Genomic DNA, 18078 nt, shown 5'->3' on the forward strand with positions numbered 1-18078 from the left:
ATCTGTCACGAAATCCGCGTGTTCAGATTCTTTTACGTACTCTTGAATTGCTCAGCACACACTCTTATCTCAGGGGAGACGTTAGGAGGACAGAGATGTTACCCTAGTGGGATATAGTTCGTGCTCTGGACCCGCAGTATATCCAGATGACTAATATAGAACTCAAGAAATTGACAGACTCATGTATTTAAAGTTTTTTACGAATCGGAGTATGATTAGTACTCGTTCGGTTTATTAACGGTTAAATATTGGATAGAGTAGCTACAGGCTACGTCGTATCCCCAGCTGACAGACACACTGGGCAGTCCAGTGTCTTAACAGATATCAACATTAACACTTTAATACATGTATATATGTGTTAATCAAGGCCGACAAGCAGGCCAAGAACACGTCACCTAAAGTACCCAATGGTCTATTTCAGCACATTCAACAAAACTCTCTCTTATTTCTAAAACATAGCGTGAGTCCCTTATAGCAATACATGCGAGATAAAAGAATAATAATTGCTTAATGCTTACCCTTTAATATAAATCGTAAAAGGATATGGCTGTCTTCACCAGGCAAATGAAACTGAATTCAATCAGCTCAATTGTGTCGGTTTGCAAAAGATGGACCACCTTGCCCTGTCTGGGATGAGTGTGGTACTCCATTGAAATTACTCTGGAGTTAAATAGGTTTTTCGTCTCATTGGAATACATGGGACGCCTCAATTAAATCCAATCATTAATCAGGTGGGACAGTTCTTATCCATTTTACAAATAATAGTTTTCAAAAGATCCGGACTAACTTTTCAGAATTAATAGGGGTCATGTACTCAATAAATTTAAAACTTCACACTTGTTTCAACTCTTATGATCTCATTTCTTTGCTTTCCTCTGAGCCCCTCCTTTATCTGAAAAGTTAAGTGAACCAAGGTTCCCAGGATCTTGGTTTATAATATAATATAAAAACACTACTGCATGCAAAACACTAATTTTATATGTGTTATATATGAGAGATGTTCTTAATATGTGACATCATCTTCTAAGTGATTATATTATGCTAAATTAAAGGTATGTGTTTCTTTTAACTTCATATTGTTTCATCATTTTGTTAAGGAGTCAGTTTTGATTCCATATACCATTGTCTAACACAGTATTTGACAAAAGTTTGTCTCATACAATATTCAAGCCATTTAGTTTCACTAAGTTTAAGTGGTAATAGTTTTCGTTACAATGATTTATCCATTAAGAGATGCACTGACCAGGCTCTGACCTGTACCTCTCTGGGAATATGTTACTGCTAGCAGTTTCCACAGTCTCTTGTTTTTTTCCAAGGTCAGAGTCTGTGCAAAGCACTTTATTAGATATATGACCTGTCCATTAAGCCATGATTTGTGCATATTATTTCAAGACATTTACTTATCAGTACTAAACCACTAACTCCATAAACCTTAACACTACAAGTCTATGAGATTTGTAATTTTGCTGAAGTGGAATGTAAGATGACCCCCTCCTTTCACTGCAGCAGTTTCAAATAACCACATTATAAGGATTCCATCTACCATCATTAGACAATAGTATAGTGGATTAATAAGGTACATTATAGTATATTATTACAAACATAACACAAAAACATAACACACCACCTTTTAACTTCTATAATTCAATGGATATCATAATGTCTAGAAGTCTTATTGTTCAATAGAAAGAAGAATAAACTTGTACCATTTTCCCATTTAAGTAAATCGAATACTGCTCCAGGTTTTAATCTTCTTATCACTACAGCAAAGTCGTGAACAAGCAATAATACTTGTCAGTTTTAAATAATATGTTTTCTCATTATAGCAAATACTTATTATTAATCTTATGAAATAACTGTTATGAACTATAAACAGTTTCAATTAGCACTGAACCTGTTTCATTATAAGATAATCTTTCAACTAATTTACCTCTGTTTATCAATTGCTATAATATTATTTTGGTGAATCCCTTTTAGGATTTAAATCCAAATATAGGCCAGTGTAACTGCATTCAACTAGGCTTGACCCTTCTCTGTTCATACAAAATCCAGCCGAGACAGGATTTTTTCTCAAGACCTCTGGCTTGTTAGTTAATCTTTTGGTCATAAAGAGTCTCTTCTTATCTATCTTGTGTTTTTCTTGACATAAATTTGTAGATTAATGTTCACTTTTAGCCGGAATGGTGCTTTTTATCAAGCGTCATGCTTTCTGAAGATATACTAGTGGTAAATCGTTCATTATATATATTTTCTTAGGGATTCTCAGACTACTAAGTATTTAATTGAATACATGTGTAATTCCAAACAAGAGAGGACTGACCTATTTCATGGAGCAAGAGAGCCACCTACTAGTGGTACAAGGATACTCTTTCTTTATCCTTCCTAATATCTTTGACACTTCATTTTATAATACATTCCATATTTGAAATTGCCTAGTCCATGTCCTGCATATCCCAGCGTTCCCAGCAGGATTCAACTTCTGTGCCGGGTTCAGCTCTGGTTGGTTCCGCGAAAACGACAACAGGCCCCTTTATCCAAAGTTTAGCATCACAGGTGTGGGACACCATCTTCCTCACTTCGTACCTACAAGATACTTGGACACGTTTAGCTGGGACACCTTCTACACATTCCAATTTACCTAGATGAGCCCATTTCATTAAATGACCTCCTTCACAATTTATGCATTCAATCCTCTTAATATCCTTTGGATCTACGTTTAGATGAGAGAAAGAAATTCCTTCAGAATCATTACATTCAAACAAGATTCTACAGTGTTTAGCTAAATGACTACAGGCTGGACAAAGTTTGGGCCCAGTCACTGATGTCTTGCTTTGGCACATATTACATGCACACATAACAAGAGGATTATGTTTCAATTTGTGTGTCAGGGTTAATTCTGCACCATGTACAATAGTTCTGGATCTGTACACATTGTTACTATACTTTCCCTTCTGTTCGCACAGTCACTTTGCGAGGTACGCCTTCCATCCAGAACACTGAAGGAGGCCAAAACTCACTGTTATTCATATTTTCTGGTATCCAATTACTGTTCTGCCTCACATCATCAGTTGGCAGACACAATACAACTGAATCTGATTCAATTGATGAACCAACAGCTGTAGCTACTGAGATCTCCATGCAAAAGGAGTCAATATTTTACTGACCAGCCTAGCTGATTCGGCGTTACTTGCGACAAATCTCATGGATGTTATAAGGTTCTTGTTGTACAGGGCAATTCTGGTGTTCCTAGTCATTTCCAACTGTTTCAAAACAGAGCGATTAAGTACAAATACTCATAGTTTCTAACAACTTCATTTTTGAATACCACATTTAAAGCTACACAGAAAACAGCAAATCACGAAACCTTACGACATGCAAGACATACGCTGCTTTTCAGTACAAAATGATGGTTTGCAAAAAAAGGCCCCTGGAGCTACAATTTTTTGGCAGGGAGTGCCAACTACAATATTTGAAAAAACAGAGGGAATGGAAAATAGTAATTTATATTTACAGCAGGAGTGCTGCTTAGATACGTAAGCAATTTAGTAAACACTTAACTGTATTACATTGTACATTACATTGTCTCTTTTTTTTAGATTGTAGCAATATACTTTTCTATTTTAATTTAAATCAACATATTTAAATCACTCTGTGTAAAGAGCACAATTACAGTATACTTATTGCACAATAATTTCTTATAAAACATACATCTTGGGTACACAATGATCGGTATATCTTATAAATGTTTGAACCATCAAAACTATTAAAGAAAAAAAAGCAAACAATGATTGACACTTCATATATTTATATATTCTGTCTAATAAGAGCGAATAGCAGGTGGGATGGCAGAACAATCTTCTTCATTTAAAGATGTATCAATCACAGGCCTGTACTCAAGGGTCACCTTAAAGAAATACAAACAAAAACACATGTAAGTGTGATTATTTTGAAATTCTAGTTTTTATGTCTAATATTGGCACTGTTAGTTAAAATATGTACTTGGGGTAAGGAATAAAAAGAGCACACATCCGAGGCATGGGGTTATCAGTTTAGGCTAGCTACACTTGTACATCAACCACAAATGACTACACTCATCGATCGAATAGCCAGTGGGTAAATGATTGTGATGTTTTTGAAGAATTGCAATTATGCTTGTTCTGTACTCCCAACACTGAGGTTGAAGACAGACCTTTAAATCAATCCATCAAAATGTTCACAAGTAATAGGAGTCCCAAGCTTCCGAAGAAACACCAACAAGAACAGTACGGTACGTGCACTTCAAGCTTGAGAACACAACTAGGACATTGAGAAAATAAATGATTTTATTTGTTACCTTTCCATTTGAATCCACAGTGGACAGGGTATGCTTTCTCCAGTGTTCACTGAACGGGACCTTCTGTTGTCCTTGTATTGGTTTTGTATAATCGTATTCATCTACACGGTCCTAAACACACAATTCACTTTTGAAGTTTAATTTACTTTAAAATCTACAAACAAATTGTAAAAAAAAAAGAAGAAATATTGAAGACACTCTGAATAGTTTTTGGTAACAACAAATACATACCTGCTTCCTGAGGCCATTCTGAACCAATGTATGGTTATTTCAAATATTGTGTTAAGAGGTTTTGTCACTACTGACCCCCAGTCAATGAAAACATTATACAGATGCCAAGAAATAAATACAAAAAAATGTAAAACTCTTGTCAGCTTTGGTTTGACATGAGTGAATTAACCCTTACTTTGAAATCTTCCCTGGCATGAGCTCCACGACTCTCTTGGCGTGCCTCAGCACCGTAGATTGTCTGCAGCGCACAGAGCATCAGATTCTGCAGTTCCAAAGTCTCCACCAGGTCAGTGTTCCACACAATGCCTAAAAGGTAAAGGGTTTTAAAGAAGTTGTGTTTGGACACCAAACCACTTCCACAAACTTGCTGTTTTCCCCACCTCATTGCAAGTGCACTGATGATTTAGCAGTGGGTGCTACAGTATAAGGAGGCATGTTATCAAAGTACATTGTTGTTATAAATTAGTGTTTATTAGGATTAATACCTCTGTCAAATGTCTTTATGTCATCTATTGTCTTGTTGACAGCGCTCAGTTTTTCACATCCTTCTTTAAGAATTGGGCCTGTACGGAACACAGCTGCGTGTGCCTGCATTGTCTGTGTCACAGGAAAGGACAAAAAGAAACACAGGAACAGTATACACGATTCAGTAAAGTGATATTGTATAATTTTTGTTTTGACGAGGGAACATAGTTAATTATATATATAGCATTTTTTTTTTTAATGTAAGGATATATTACCTTTTGCATGTCAAGTCTGATTTCAGAAGTCCTTATGTCACCATTGGCATATCTCATTTTATCTAGGTTGGCTACAGATTCCTCTCCAGCATTGGACTTAAGAGATGGAAGCGTATCTCCTAAACATAAATAAAAAGTTAAAGATACAAACATAAATAAAAAGTTAAAGATACAAACAGAACCCAACAAAATTCTAGACTTAAAGCATTCAATTCAGTTTTAACTTTCAAGTATATTACAGTATTCATGAAGTCTTAAGTCGCTTACCAGGCTTGCAAGATTCAGCAATGCTCAGAGCACACGCACGACCAAACACGACCAGATCAAGAAGGGAGTTTGCACCAAGTCGATTGGCTCCATGAACAGATGCAGACGCAGCCTCCCCACAGGCATACAGCCCGGGAACAACCTGATCCTCATCATTACGATGAGTAATGACCTGCAATAGAACAGGACATTTACAAGTAATATACAAAATGACAAAGTAGAAAGAGAGGGGGAATGCAGTTCAGTGGGGCAAACATCAGGAGCTTAGAAAAAAAAAGTTAAATGGTATTTGTATGATATGATGAAATATTTGTCAATCAAGTTCTTCATTTTTAAAATGAAATCTTCCAATAAAATATGCTTATTCAAATACCTGGCAGCTTTCAGATATTCAATTTCCAACAGTGTAAAATATAAAGGTATAAATATAAAAATGTTAATGTATCAAAATAGGCTTAAAATAACATGTTAAAGCTTTGTGAATAGGGCCCACTGACTGTACAAAGCCCTTTTAATACATTGTGCCTACCTGACCCTTGTAGTTTGTTGGAATTCCTCCCATATTGTAATGAACAGTAGGAAGGACAGGGATAGGTTCCTTTGTGACATCAACACCGGCAAATATCATGGCAGTCTCAGAGATGCCTGGCAGACGGGCGGCAAGCTGCTGAGGTGGCAGGTGATGCAACTGCAGGTAGACATGGTCTTTATCAGGACCACATCCTCTGCAAAGCAAAAAATGTGAAACAGGAAGTAAGTGTCGGCTTATTTAAAAACACGCACATTTAATAATGAACAGGTTTTGTAACAGTGGAGCCAAAGCAGGCACTTATCTACACACCTAAAAAAGCATCAAGATCGGTCATTTAATACTGATGGAAAATAGTTACTAGAAATGAAATTGTAAAATTTGATAACATTTCATACACAAAATTATAGGAGACTTAAACATGTTTTCTTTAAGACCTGAACGCTTAAACAGAGATGCCAACTTCTGAAAGGAGAAAATAGTAGCATGTATATAAGCTCGGTATTCACGCTGTGCTACACAGTTGTCTTCACACAGTAGAATTACCTCAAACACTTCTCTCAGCTATGCTGAGATACTTTGCTTGATTTGGGTCAAAAAAGACCTGACAGACATTGAAAAAATGCAGCTGCAGGTTGATAAAATCGGGCAGTAGAGTTGCACTGCATGTATGTTTCAATTTTTCAGCGCTGTCAATTGATTTAAAGTGGAGCGGCTACATTGCAAAGTAAGGCAACCGAGCTAGTTCAACATCATTAGCTAAACCATGAAAAAAGTTTTTTTGTTTGTTTTGTTTAAGGTGGAAAATCCTTAGTCTTACTGACAAGCAACCAAGTAAACGTGTGATTGATAAACGATAGCAAGGCGACATTTGCACAGCAGTTTCTGAAGGACCCCTAAACTGGTTACTTAGCAACCCGGCTCAGAGCTTTTAGTACGTCAGTTAAAATACTACAATAAAAACTGTCAGTGAAATACAGTATTATTTAAGAACCATTAATTCATTAAAACAAATTTAACAGGAAAACACACACATGGTATTGAAATAATATTTCATAAAACGTTCAGGAAGTATCCATCATTTATTTAATTAATACAAATCGTAGTATTATACCCCTTCAACATAGCACCATAGTAGCACCTCCAAAATAGTAGCTGCTACGGCCAAATCATAGCAGTTGGCATCTCTGCTTAACATGCCCATAGAAATCCAATTTTTCCATTTTAAAGTTAACACGTTGAGTATTGGGTGCAACAGTCCCCGAATAATGGGCGCAGGTGGTATAGGTGCTGTGTCGTGGATGAGACTATTTATCAAAAACAAAAGTACTTTTCTATCTGCAATTTTGGTAATATTTATCTTCAGTGAAACTAGTAGAAGTTAATCAAATTTTAAATGATTATTATTAATATTATTTTTTTTTAAAACATTGAAATTAGGTGTGGTACTCTATGCATGGGATTTGTACACAGGGTAAGATGTACTGGAATTTTGGCAAATATTTCACTGTGATCGGTTATATAGGGAGAAAGGGTTCATGGCAAAACAGCAGCAGTACAAACCTTCCTTCACGGATCTCAATGGTCATGGCACGTGACACAACATCTCGAGAGGCAAGGTCCTTTGCATTAGGAGCATAGCGCTCCATAAATCTCTCACCCTCGCTGTTAATGAGGATGCCACCTTCACCTCTGCAGCCTTCAGTAATCAGACAGCCAGCCCCGTAAATACCTACAACAGTTTTTTTTATTATTATTATTATTAAAAAAAGATAATTAGTTTAATTCAACTTTGGAAATTAACGTTACCTCCCCAACAGGTCCAACTAAATAAATCAAATTTAAGCTGATACAAGTTAAACCCTTATTCTATAATTTATGTAGATCTATGTGGGTCACACTATTGATGAAGATCTTTGTCTACAGTGCTTCTGTTTCAGGCTGGAATATGGTTATTACATGGACAAAGTTCAATGACTTTCTAGACGCTTTGACCCAAGGGGACATACAGAACATTTTGTAGACTTTTTATTATTAGATAAATAAAATACTACATTTATTTTCATTGTCTAATAAATTGATATGGATTTGCAATATGCTTATTTATTAAACAGGTATATAAATTAATGAACCAAAGCCTGAATTTGCTTATTGGAAACAATTATGTTTGGTTCTCAAGATTATAGCCAACAAACTAGTGGCCTCCAAAAATAAAGTACAGGAACAGCCCTAGTCTCTAGGAAGAACTACATACCTGTGGGATGGAACTGCACAAACTCCAAATCTTGATTGGGCAAACCTGCTCTAGTTATCATGGCCAACCCATCGCCTGTGTTGGTGTGGGCGGAAGTACAGCTGAAAAAGGCACGCCCATATCCACTTAAAAAGAAAAAGAGAATAAACATTAAATAGAACTGAAATGTTTTACACTTTAAATGCACACTGCAGCCTTCATTTTTTTCACCAAATTTATAATGTCCCTTAATCTGAGGAAACAAAAAGGGCAAGTTGATCAAACCAACTTCCCCGAAGTTCAGTGAAGTACAAAATATGCAGATTGGATGTAGTTTGGGAGTACAGAACAGCAGCCAATTGTTGCATGTTTTTTTCTCCAAACCTAGTAATATCCCTTCATTGATAAACAGACTGCTGTATAATTCAATATGCAATAGTAACAATAGATAACGCACAATACATCATACCACTTACATAAAAAGTACCACAAAATTGACATTTTACATGAACAGTGCATGTCCAGGATCTGTTCCTGCTTACATGTGTATGTTTAATTTGATAAATTATAATTCAGATGTATTGCATTTTCGTGCATCACTTGTTGCGATAGTTCTGCATTATGGTTTGTACTACAGAACGCCTCGATCTGAATCGGGGTTTAAAGATTCCATTTGAAACATTTGACAAGTAACTGCATTTAACCATCCTTGTAGGTAGACAAATCAAGGATGACAAGTAGAGCACAACATTACATCTTTTGTAAAATTGGAGCATTTTTGTAACAGAATTCTAACATTTAACAAAGTCTTGTGATAAGAAATAAAAGAAGAAAGGAAAGAGAAGGTGCAGGCTTCTTTGAGTCCAGATAAGTAGAGTTTTGAAGATAAGTTCTGAGTTGAAAAGTTACAACCAGACACCTTAACCCTTTGCAGTCCATTTATTAAGTGCGTGTCAGGTGCGTCAGGTCCAATTTATTTTCACACGCGCTGTTTAAAAGTATTTTTTTTCCCACAGTCAAACGGGTTTAAAAGGCCCTGCATATCAACAAAGCACTCACTAGGCATCTCCAGCCCCGCCCCACCCTTTCATTCGCTATAGCTTTCACATATGTTAAGAAATAAATAATAATAATAATAATAATAACAATAGTCGTACATACCGATCAATCACCTCCTGATCACTCGTTTTATCACCAAACGCCTCAATAATGCGATCCAAGTCATTATTTTATTACTATAACATCTGAAAAAAGCTCTGCAAATTATTATTATTATTATTATTATTATTATTTATTATTATTATTATTATTCATTTCTTAACATATGTGAAAGCTATAGCGAATGAAAGGGTGGGGCGGGGCTGGAGATGCCTAGTGAGTGCTTTGTTGATATGCAGGGCCTTTTAAACCCGTTTGACTGTGGAAAAAAAATACTTTTAAACAGCGTGTCTAAAATTAACTGCGCGTGTGAAAATAAATTGGACCTGACGCACCTGACACGCACTTAATAAATGGACTGCAAAGGGTTAAGGTGTCTGATCAAATGTCCGTGATATTCTCTGAGCGCTGATGCAGTCAAAGCCAGCTTGTTTCCTTATGGCCTCCATTATTAGATGCCAGGGGCAAGTATGACTATTCATGAGATACGCCCTTTTTTTTTTTTTTTCGGCTTGTCTCGGCTCCTGTCGCTCCCACTCGGCCATTGAATGGTTTTCTCGGCTTTTTCTGGAGAAAAAACGTCTAGAAACCTGTTTTTTGCGTCTTTTTGATGATGTCGGACAGGATCCGACATTGGACGGATAGGAATAATTGCAATGTCGGACCTGAGGGTTAAAGGTTACATGGTGATGACAGTTTGCAGGTATCCTCACTCCAAGCACGGATCAGAGCCCTCATAAAATCAACTGTAATTTCCAAAGAAAACCTGTTTTATATCTAGTTTGTAAAGATGTTTAACAATATGTTGGTACCACTAACACAAAAACAATGACCCACCCTAAATGGCAAATGCCTTTCATGTTAGAACTGGACATCAAAAGGAGAGGCCAACACCTATTTCAAATTGTCTTGGAGGTCAGCCTTGTCCTAGCAAGGACAAAATGACCAGAAAGATCTTTATCAATTTGCTGTCTAACTAGGAATTTAACCAGAATCTGACTTAATGTTTAACCCATTCCGTGAGTTGTACTCTAAGACCAAAAATCTAAATAAAATGTTCCAACAAAGTCATTGTAAACACCTACCTTTTTAAAGACATGCACTGATTAATAGTATTGTTCTTATGATGAGTGACAGCCAAAATATTAGCAAAGTCCCTCCTTAACTAACATAAAACGACACAGCACTTTAGAATGCTGGAAACCCGTGTCATAACAAAAACAAAATGACAGTCAAGTGGATTTTTATCAGGAATAATGCCGCAAACAATCACAGCGTGCTACCTCTATTTTTGTTGTATTTATGTTCTTACCCTGTGGCAATGACAGTATTTTTCGACCTGAAGCGGTGGATTGACCCATCTTCCATGCACAGCGCTATCACTCCTTTACATTCTCCATTTTCCATCAGCAGATCCAAGGCAAAATATTCAACAAAGTAGCTGGTGTCATACCTTAAAGACTAAAGAAAGGTACATTATTATTCTTTTAAAAGAGCCACAACCATCTAGCTAACTCCAGTATTAAAACAATGTAAAACTAGGGGTTTTATAACTTCATTGGGAATGGCCAGGGTCAAGGATCTACCAGGAGAGATCAAACAATACAGAAAGCTGGAATGTTTAAAAAACAAACAAAACAAAAAAAAGATCATTTGAGGATATATGTGGAAGGTACGGGTAATGATTCAGCATCAGGAAGTAATGCTGGAGTAACAGAAAGTAGTGAAGTCACATATGGATCAGGGTCATGAAGTGCACCACAGAACCCAGCACCTCACTGTGCAGAAAACAAGTTCCCTCGGGCAAGGGTGGAACCCAGGTGGATATAAAATAAAAATGCATTATAAAGCTAACTTAGCCAATGTGACGCCCCACTTCGGAGTATGTGCAATTATTATGACAGCACGACAGCACCACAATAGTAGGGCAGTGTAAATATATTTTTTTTTATTTTATCTTAAGCCCCTTTCACACTGGCATGTTCTACCCGGGTCAGAACCTACCCGGGTCAGGACCCATGCAGGTTTGCTACGCGATTTCACACTGCTTTTGATAAAGCAGGGTTGACCTGGGTGACAGACGCAAGTGCATAATATGCGTATCAATGCCCCGGAAGCAGCTTGTTATGGAGGCTTCCATCCAAGCTTCTCTGGATTGAAGCGTTGGCCCATATGTTGATTAGAGCAAATGTTTCTACATCCCTGCTGCAATCTGGCTCATGTAGTGTCTCTCTATCAACAAAAATATGCTAAACAGAATAAACAGAAATGTTTATTGCGGAAGTGAAACCTTCACACAGGCGTGGCCGTTTGTTATTGCGTCAGCTCAAGAATGGCCGTCATGCATTTTGTCTCGCTCAACCCGGGTCAAAGCGTGTTGACCCACATCCTGAGGTGGGTCGCTGGGACCCAGGTTAACCTGGGTATGATCCAGGTACGTGGTTTTACACTACACAGGATTGTGAGCCGGGTCCGGACCCGGGTAGGAGTGCCAGTGTGAAAGGGGCTTTAATGTATTTTTATAGGAGGGCATGGGTAGTATTGTAAACAGGCAGTTACTACCACCAATGAGAAATTATGGTAACTAAATTATTTGTGTGTGCGAGGTCAAAATGTTAAAAGAAAAAGCAGATAATTAAAACATGTATACTATACTATTATTACTATACATCTATTGGAGTTGTTTTATTAATGTGTATCTGTAATAAAACAAAATAAAATTTGTGAAAAAAAAACAAAATTAATTAAAATACAAAAGAATTTCACGGGGCTCTATCGGTACCCATGTACAAGTACCAGAACCAGCTGGAATCTCCACCAAGCCTGGGAGACAGGAAGGAAACACCCAGCACTGAAGCAAAGGAAGTACAGAGCAATAAAACAGCCCAGGAGGCTGAAAGATGTGTTTTTAACCTGCTGGAAGGAGCTAAACAAGAAAACTTGAGTACCAAGACATCTGTGTCAGCAAGTTTGATATAATCCAGGAATGGAAAATGATATGTAAATGTGTAGGGGCAAGGATGCTCGAATTTGAGGAAGTTATGAAAAAGAAGAGGAACGTCAGCTAAAAGTTGTTGATAGATGTCAAAAATCAAGCAACTGAAGGAAGGGACAGAGGGAAGTGGAGGTAAAGAATTTTAGAAACAAAAAGGAATAGGAACTTGGTGTGACCAGGAAAGAAGTGCCATTACCAAGTACAGCAAAATATATATTAAAAAATCATTTTGAGTTAAACAGATTCTTCATAGCTGGTTTCACAGTTTCCACACCACTAATCTTGAACAACCTAACATTGCTAATCTGGATCTGTGAAAACATTTCACAAGGCCTTTGTAAGAGTTCTCTGCAAAATGCCAGGGATGAATATCCTTTTAGAACACCAAAACATACATTTATCACTGTATTTACAGACCTATTTACAAACAGCTTCTTACCCGACCATACAGCGTGTGCAGCAGAGAGTGTCCAGTTCTGTCAGCTACACAGCAGCACCTGTGGGCCTGGCCACCTTTTCCAAACTTCAGACTTTGTCCTCCAAAAGCACGCTGGTAAATCTTCCCGTCATCTGTTCTACTGAATGGCATTCCATAATTTTCCAACTGAAACCGAAAATTCACACAACTAAGAGTTTAACCTACAAGAAATATTATTTAAAAGTTTAAGGCATGATGCGGTTGGGGGGGAGGGGGTTGGGATTCTAAAATTATTAAAAAGACACAGTGCATATACCATGGCCTACCACAAATTTAAAAATAACTGCCCCACCTCCCACTACCAAAATCAAACTTGTTTTTTGGTAGTCCAGAGAACACTTCGTATAACTTAACAAAAATACCAATGATCAAGCCAGTTAGATAATATTGCAATAATATTGTAATCCCACCTAGATGTTTAATTAAGCAATAGAGGCAATTGGGGAAATCTCACACAATTTTGCTTAAAACATTCATTTATCATTGTTGTTACAGTTTAGGTGGCCAATCTTGGTTGGTGATCCAGACTGGCATGTTTCAGTGCATTACCAACTAACACAGTTGTAATGGGATCCTCACCTCAACAACAGCAGCAGGCGCCTGTTCTGTCATGTAATGGATTGCATCCTGATCTCCTAGCCAATCAGAACCCTTTACTGTATCATAGAAATGCCATCTCCAGTCATCATCTTCCATATTCCCCAGGGCTGCATTTATTCCACCCTGACACACAAAAAAATAAGTTAAACAAAAAACGTTTTTTGTGCATTTTGGTTTGTGTATTTGAAATCTTAAAAATAATCAAGTCTTGGTGAACCCTACATTACTTAAACATTATTAGCACTGCCTAATAAAGAGCTGCACATCTGCTAAATGTTAATGGCTTTTATGAACATAAATATATCAGAGTTGATCCCCCCCCCCCCCTTGGGTATTAAAATAGGGTCCTACCTGTGCAGCCACTGTATGTGATCTTGTAGGAAACAGTTTTGTAATGCAGGCAGTGTTAAAGCCAGCCTCAGACAAACCAAAAGCAGCCCGCAAGCCGGCCCCGCCTGCACCCACAACAACTGCATCAAAGTCATGGTCTACCACTGGGTACTGTGTAGAAATCTGAAAAAGACAGCAAAACAAAAGTGTTTTAATGGGAACTTCTGCAAACAATATACAAGGTGATTTATAAGTCGTACGACATTGTCCGAGCATCGTGGAAACTAGAGGTTACTTGGAGGATGGCATAGGAATACAATGACAGTGACGCACTGTTTGGCTACCAGAGGGTTGTTCAATAATGTCAACATTTAAGTAAAATTAAAACAAATGTGGCATGAATTATGCAGGGTGAGTCATACATTGTGTAACACTGTTGTTCTGCATTATTTTTTTATGAATCACTTTGTTCGTTTTGCTTGCTGTAAAAAATGAGATTATTAACAATAATATATATATATATATATATATATATATATATATATATATATATATATATATATACACACACACACACACTGCTGTGCAAAAGTCCTGGACATGTTGCATTTTTCTACTCTGATGCATTATGAGCATCAACAATTTACTCAAAATCTCCACTAATGTTTTCTACTATTATAACAACCTTGACTTGCATAAAGAAGAAAAAACATTGAGTGAAATAGCTTGCATCACTTGATTTCCAAGGTGTGGTGTCCGAAGCATAATCAACAAATACAGATAAACATCATCTGTAATTGACAAACACAGGACTGGAAGACCCAAAAAGCTGTCTAACAAGTATGAGCAAGACTTGAAGATAATATCCTTAAGGAATAGAAAGATGTCAAGCATTGAATTGACAACAGAACTGGCAGAAGGCACAGGTGTCGTTGTCCACCCATCAACAGTCCAAAGAACCTTTGACCATTGTTCCATAGTCCAATTTCTGTGTTATTGTGCATATTTGAGCCTTTTAGTCTTGTTCCCCTTTCTGAACAGAGGTATTGTTACTGCAACACATGCTTTAAGTCCCGATTTCAAGAGTGACCTTCGTACTGTTGATTTGATGGACAACGACACCTGTGCCTTCTACCAGTTCTGTTGTCAATTCAACACTTGTCTTCTTTCTATTCTACACAACTTGAAAATTCGAGTGATGCAGACTATTTCACTCAATGTTTTTCCTTCTTTATGCAAGTCAAGGTTGTTATAATAGTAGAAAACACTAGTAGAGGCTTTGAGTAAATTGTTGATAATAATGCATCAGAGTAGTCATATCTAAGACTTTTGCACAGTAGTGTGTGTGTGTGTATATATATATATATATTTATTTATTTGGATTTCTACAGGAGGAGGTTCTACATATAATATATATATATATATATTATATATATATATATATATATATATATATATATATAATTAAATAATATATATTAAAAACTTACTGCATTGGAAACTTTTGCTGTCTTGTCCTTATTCCCATAGACAGTGAAGTGAAACTGCCGAGCACCTCCTTGGACAATCGCCGGAAGCTGCCAGAATAACAGAAACTTATGTATTTGGATCATGAAGTTGTTTGAGCGACAAGCAGTTTATGTTTAGGAGCATGTTTGCGACCAATAATTTCACAACCTCAAAAACTGATAAGAAATGTCCATTTTGTCAGCTATAAATATAAACTTATCTGAAAAACAAAAACACTTTGTGAGGTGCTATACTAACATATTGAATTACTGTATAAAATAATTCATCTAATTTTTTTTTTCCAGAATAACCGAGTGTTGAACTTGGTTTGTAATGTTACGTGCTATGTTAAAAAGAACAAAATAAACAGACGTTCAACATAAATTGGCCCTGTAATACTTAATTTCATTGGAGTTTAATTTTTTTTAACGCACGTTAATCGCACTCCTCTGTTTTTGACCCTCTTAGCATACCGTAATTAATTCCCTGCGGACAATATATAACAAATAATTGTGCAAAAATACAATACGTTTATTCAAATGAATTAAGAAATAATTTAGTTTACAGCATTCATTTGTATCATTTCACTTTAAACCACTTTTGCATTTCAGGTCACACTAAAAAGGTGATTGGGATGATTGGCTGCTTTAAAAAATTATAAACTATAACAATAAAGTAACAGACAAACTAAGGTTAATAAACTAACTGTCAAACTAATTTAACACAGCACCCCTACACATGTTAAATGCAGTAGCAATATAAGGCATGCACATTATTTAACAGAATGGTGAAGCAACTCACCAGAACAGGAAACACCAAATTCTTCGGCGACCTGTGTCTAATTCAGGTTGTTCCCCACCCCCCACCGCTCCTCCCTCCACCCCCCCCACTCCCCTCCTCCCTCCACCCCCCCCACCCCACTCACCCCACTCAAACCACTCCCCCACTCCCCCCTAACCCCACACACTCCAGCTACTCAGATCACTGTTTTTACTGGAAAGAAGGGTATATGTGGGAAGTAAAGGCTGCTCTTGTATTCAGGACAGTGTGTTGCATGGTTGTATGGGCAAGATTTCAAATGAGTGTAATTATTTTGAAAAAAAAGAGGATATTTTGCTCTTAGATTTTGCTCACGATGGTTTAAGTTTCGGTCTTAATTCACGTTATCCTAGCAGATTGTAGTTTGTCCACACATTTTGATTGACATGCCTGGATTAAAAAAGGGAATGCCAGTGTTGAATCCTGAAAACTGATAGTGTGATAAATTAGAATGAACATATTTCAGGAAAGGTTTGGAAGAAAATAGTAACATTTTTGATGGAAGTTTATAAATGCAACATGTGTACCTTTCTAATACCCCTCTTCCCAGTGAAAACACATACAAATCGGTGATCTGCATAGCTACACAGTAGCCTATGCCTATTAGTTTTCTTCCTCCAGAAAACTTGTTAAAACCCATCTTCCAAGTAAAATATATACAGGACAGTGATCCAGTTAGCTAAACAGAGTTTCTTTGCCAGATTGCCTCACGTATCTTATTCTATTACCCATCTTCCCAGTAATAATTGGCAGAAAACAATGTTCTTTGTAGTTTGCATTTTCCCACTGCATAGACTGTATTAATAACACTATTACTACTAGAAATGTATAGAACTGCGCATTGACTTTTTTTTTTCACACACAGACCTGCTTACTAAAACACAAAACAAGTTTCCGAATAACATTTAGAATTAATAAAACATTTTAACCTTTTTCTTTTTTCTTTTTTTTTTTTTGCAGTGCCATCTAGTGGCAGGCAATCATCACAGTTATCTAGATCCTTCTCCGGTGACTCTGCATAATGCTGTTCTGAGTATCTTACGTTCTCTAAAAAATTATAATGTAAACTGTAGAAACAATAAGTTGTTTTGGATTAAAACACACACACACACACACACACACACACACACACACACACACATATATATATATATATATATATATATATATATATATATATACACACACACACACACACACACTATATATATATATATATATATATATATATATATATATATATATATATATACACACACACACACATATATATATATATATATATATATATATATATATATATATATATATATATATATATATATATATATTGATTGTGGTTAGCATACAATTTTAATTGAGCAAAACATTATACAAAATACTACAGTTTTCTCTATGTTTGCTACACTGACCTTCACATGTGTTTTCAAATTCCAGACACCTTGCAGTTCGACTTTATTATATTTTACAAGACATCATTACACTTTGCATTATATTTTATGACCAATCTTAAAACTTACTTTACCTTGCATTTAACAAAATCTGCGGCGGCTATCTAACTGAGTGTGACGTGACGTAATGACTTAGTTACAAAACCATGTTTTTCTATTGACTTCTCAAAACCGAACCATTTAAACACACATCTACATTGACGTACCGAGCTGTTCCAGGATAATATATCCCTGGGCTTGTCTAATTTATTGCAAATGAATGCACACTTACAGCTTCCGTTGAAAGCACAGTCTTGGCAAGGATTCTGGAGGCACCACACAAGCCTGCCATGTTGTTGCAGACGACACCGAATGCCTGCCCCTCACTGGTCGCAAGCTATGACAGCCCGTTTCATCGGAAGTGAA

At 36.6% G+C, this 18078-nt stretch overlaps 1 protein-coding gene across 1 annotated transcript; it reads right to left on the reverse strand.

Annotated features, from left to right (window-relative positions):
- Positions 1-3296: 3296 nt before the first annotated feature.
- Positions 3297-18073, reverse strand: LOC117394881 (succinate dehydrogenase [ubiquinone] flavoprotein subunit, mitochondrial). Its single transcript, XM_033993559.3, has 15 exons — positions 17945-18073; positions 15385-15471; positions 13916-14077; positions 13544-13687; positions 12926-13090; positions 10804-10952; positions 8355-8479; positions 7664-7832; positions 6101-6296; positions 5572-5743; positions 5305-5423; positions 5050-5161; positions 4740-4870; positions 4334-4444; positions 3297-3904 (listed from the first exon to the last, which is right to left on the reverse strand). Exons 1-15 carry the CDS (start codon positions 18002-18004, stop codon positions 3818-3820), a joined length of 1989 nt encoding a protein of 662 aa, XP_033849450.1. The 5' UTR covers positions 18005-18073; the 3' UTR covers positions 3297-3817.
- Between the last annotated feature and the right edge of the window lie 5 nt (positions 18074-18078).

The sequence above is a fragment of the Acipenser ruthenus genome, chromosome 3 (assembly GCF_902713425.1).
Source record: "Acipenser ruthenus chromosome 3, fAciRut3.2 maternal haplotype, whole genome shotgun sequence".
In the NCBI taxonomy this organism is placed as follows: domain Eukaryota; kingdom Metazoa; phylum Chordata; class Actinopteri; order Acipenseriformes; family Acipenseridae; genus Acipenser; species Acipenser ruthenus.

What these genes read in the sequence shown, in the direction of transcription:
- LOC117394881 (XM_033993559.3), bottom strand. Translation starts at nt 18,004, where the DNA reads ATGGCAGGCTTGTGTGGTGCCTCCAGAATCCTTGCCAAGACTGTGCTT. An exon ending in TGTGCAGTTCCATCCCACAG is followed by an intron (nt 7,833 to 8,354) that starts GTATGTAGTTCT and finishes AAACTGTTGTAG; the next exon opens with GTATTTACGGGGCTGGCTGT. An exon ending in TGCTGAATCTTGCAAGCCTG is followed by an intron (nt 5,424 to 5,571) that starts GTAAGCGACTTA and finishes ATTTATGTTTAG; the next exon opens with GAGATACGCTTCCATCTCTT.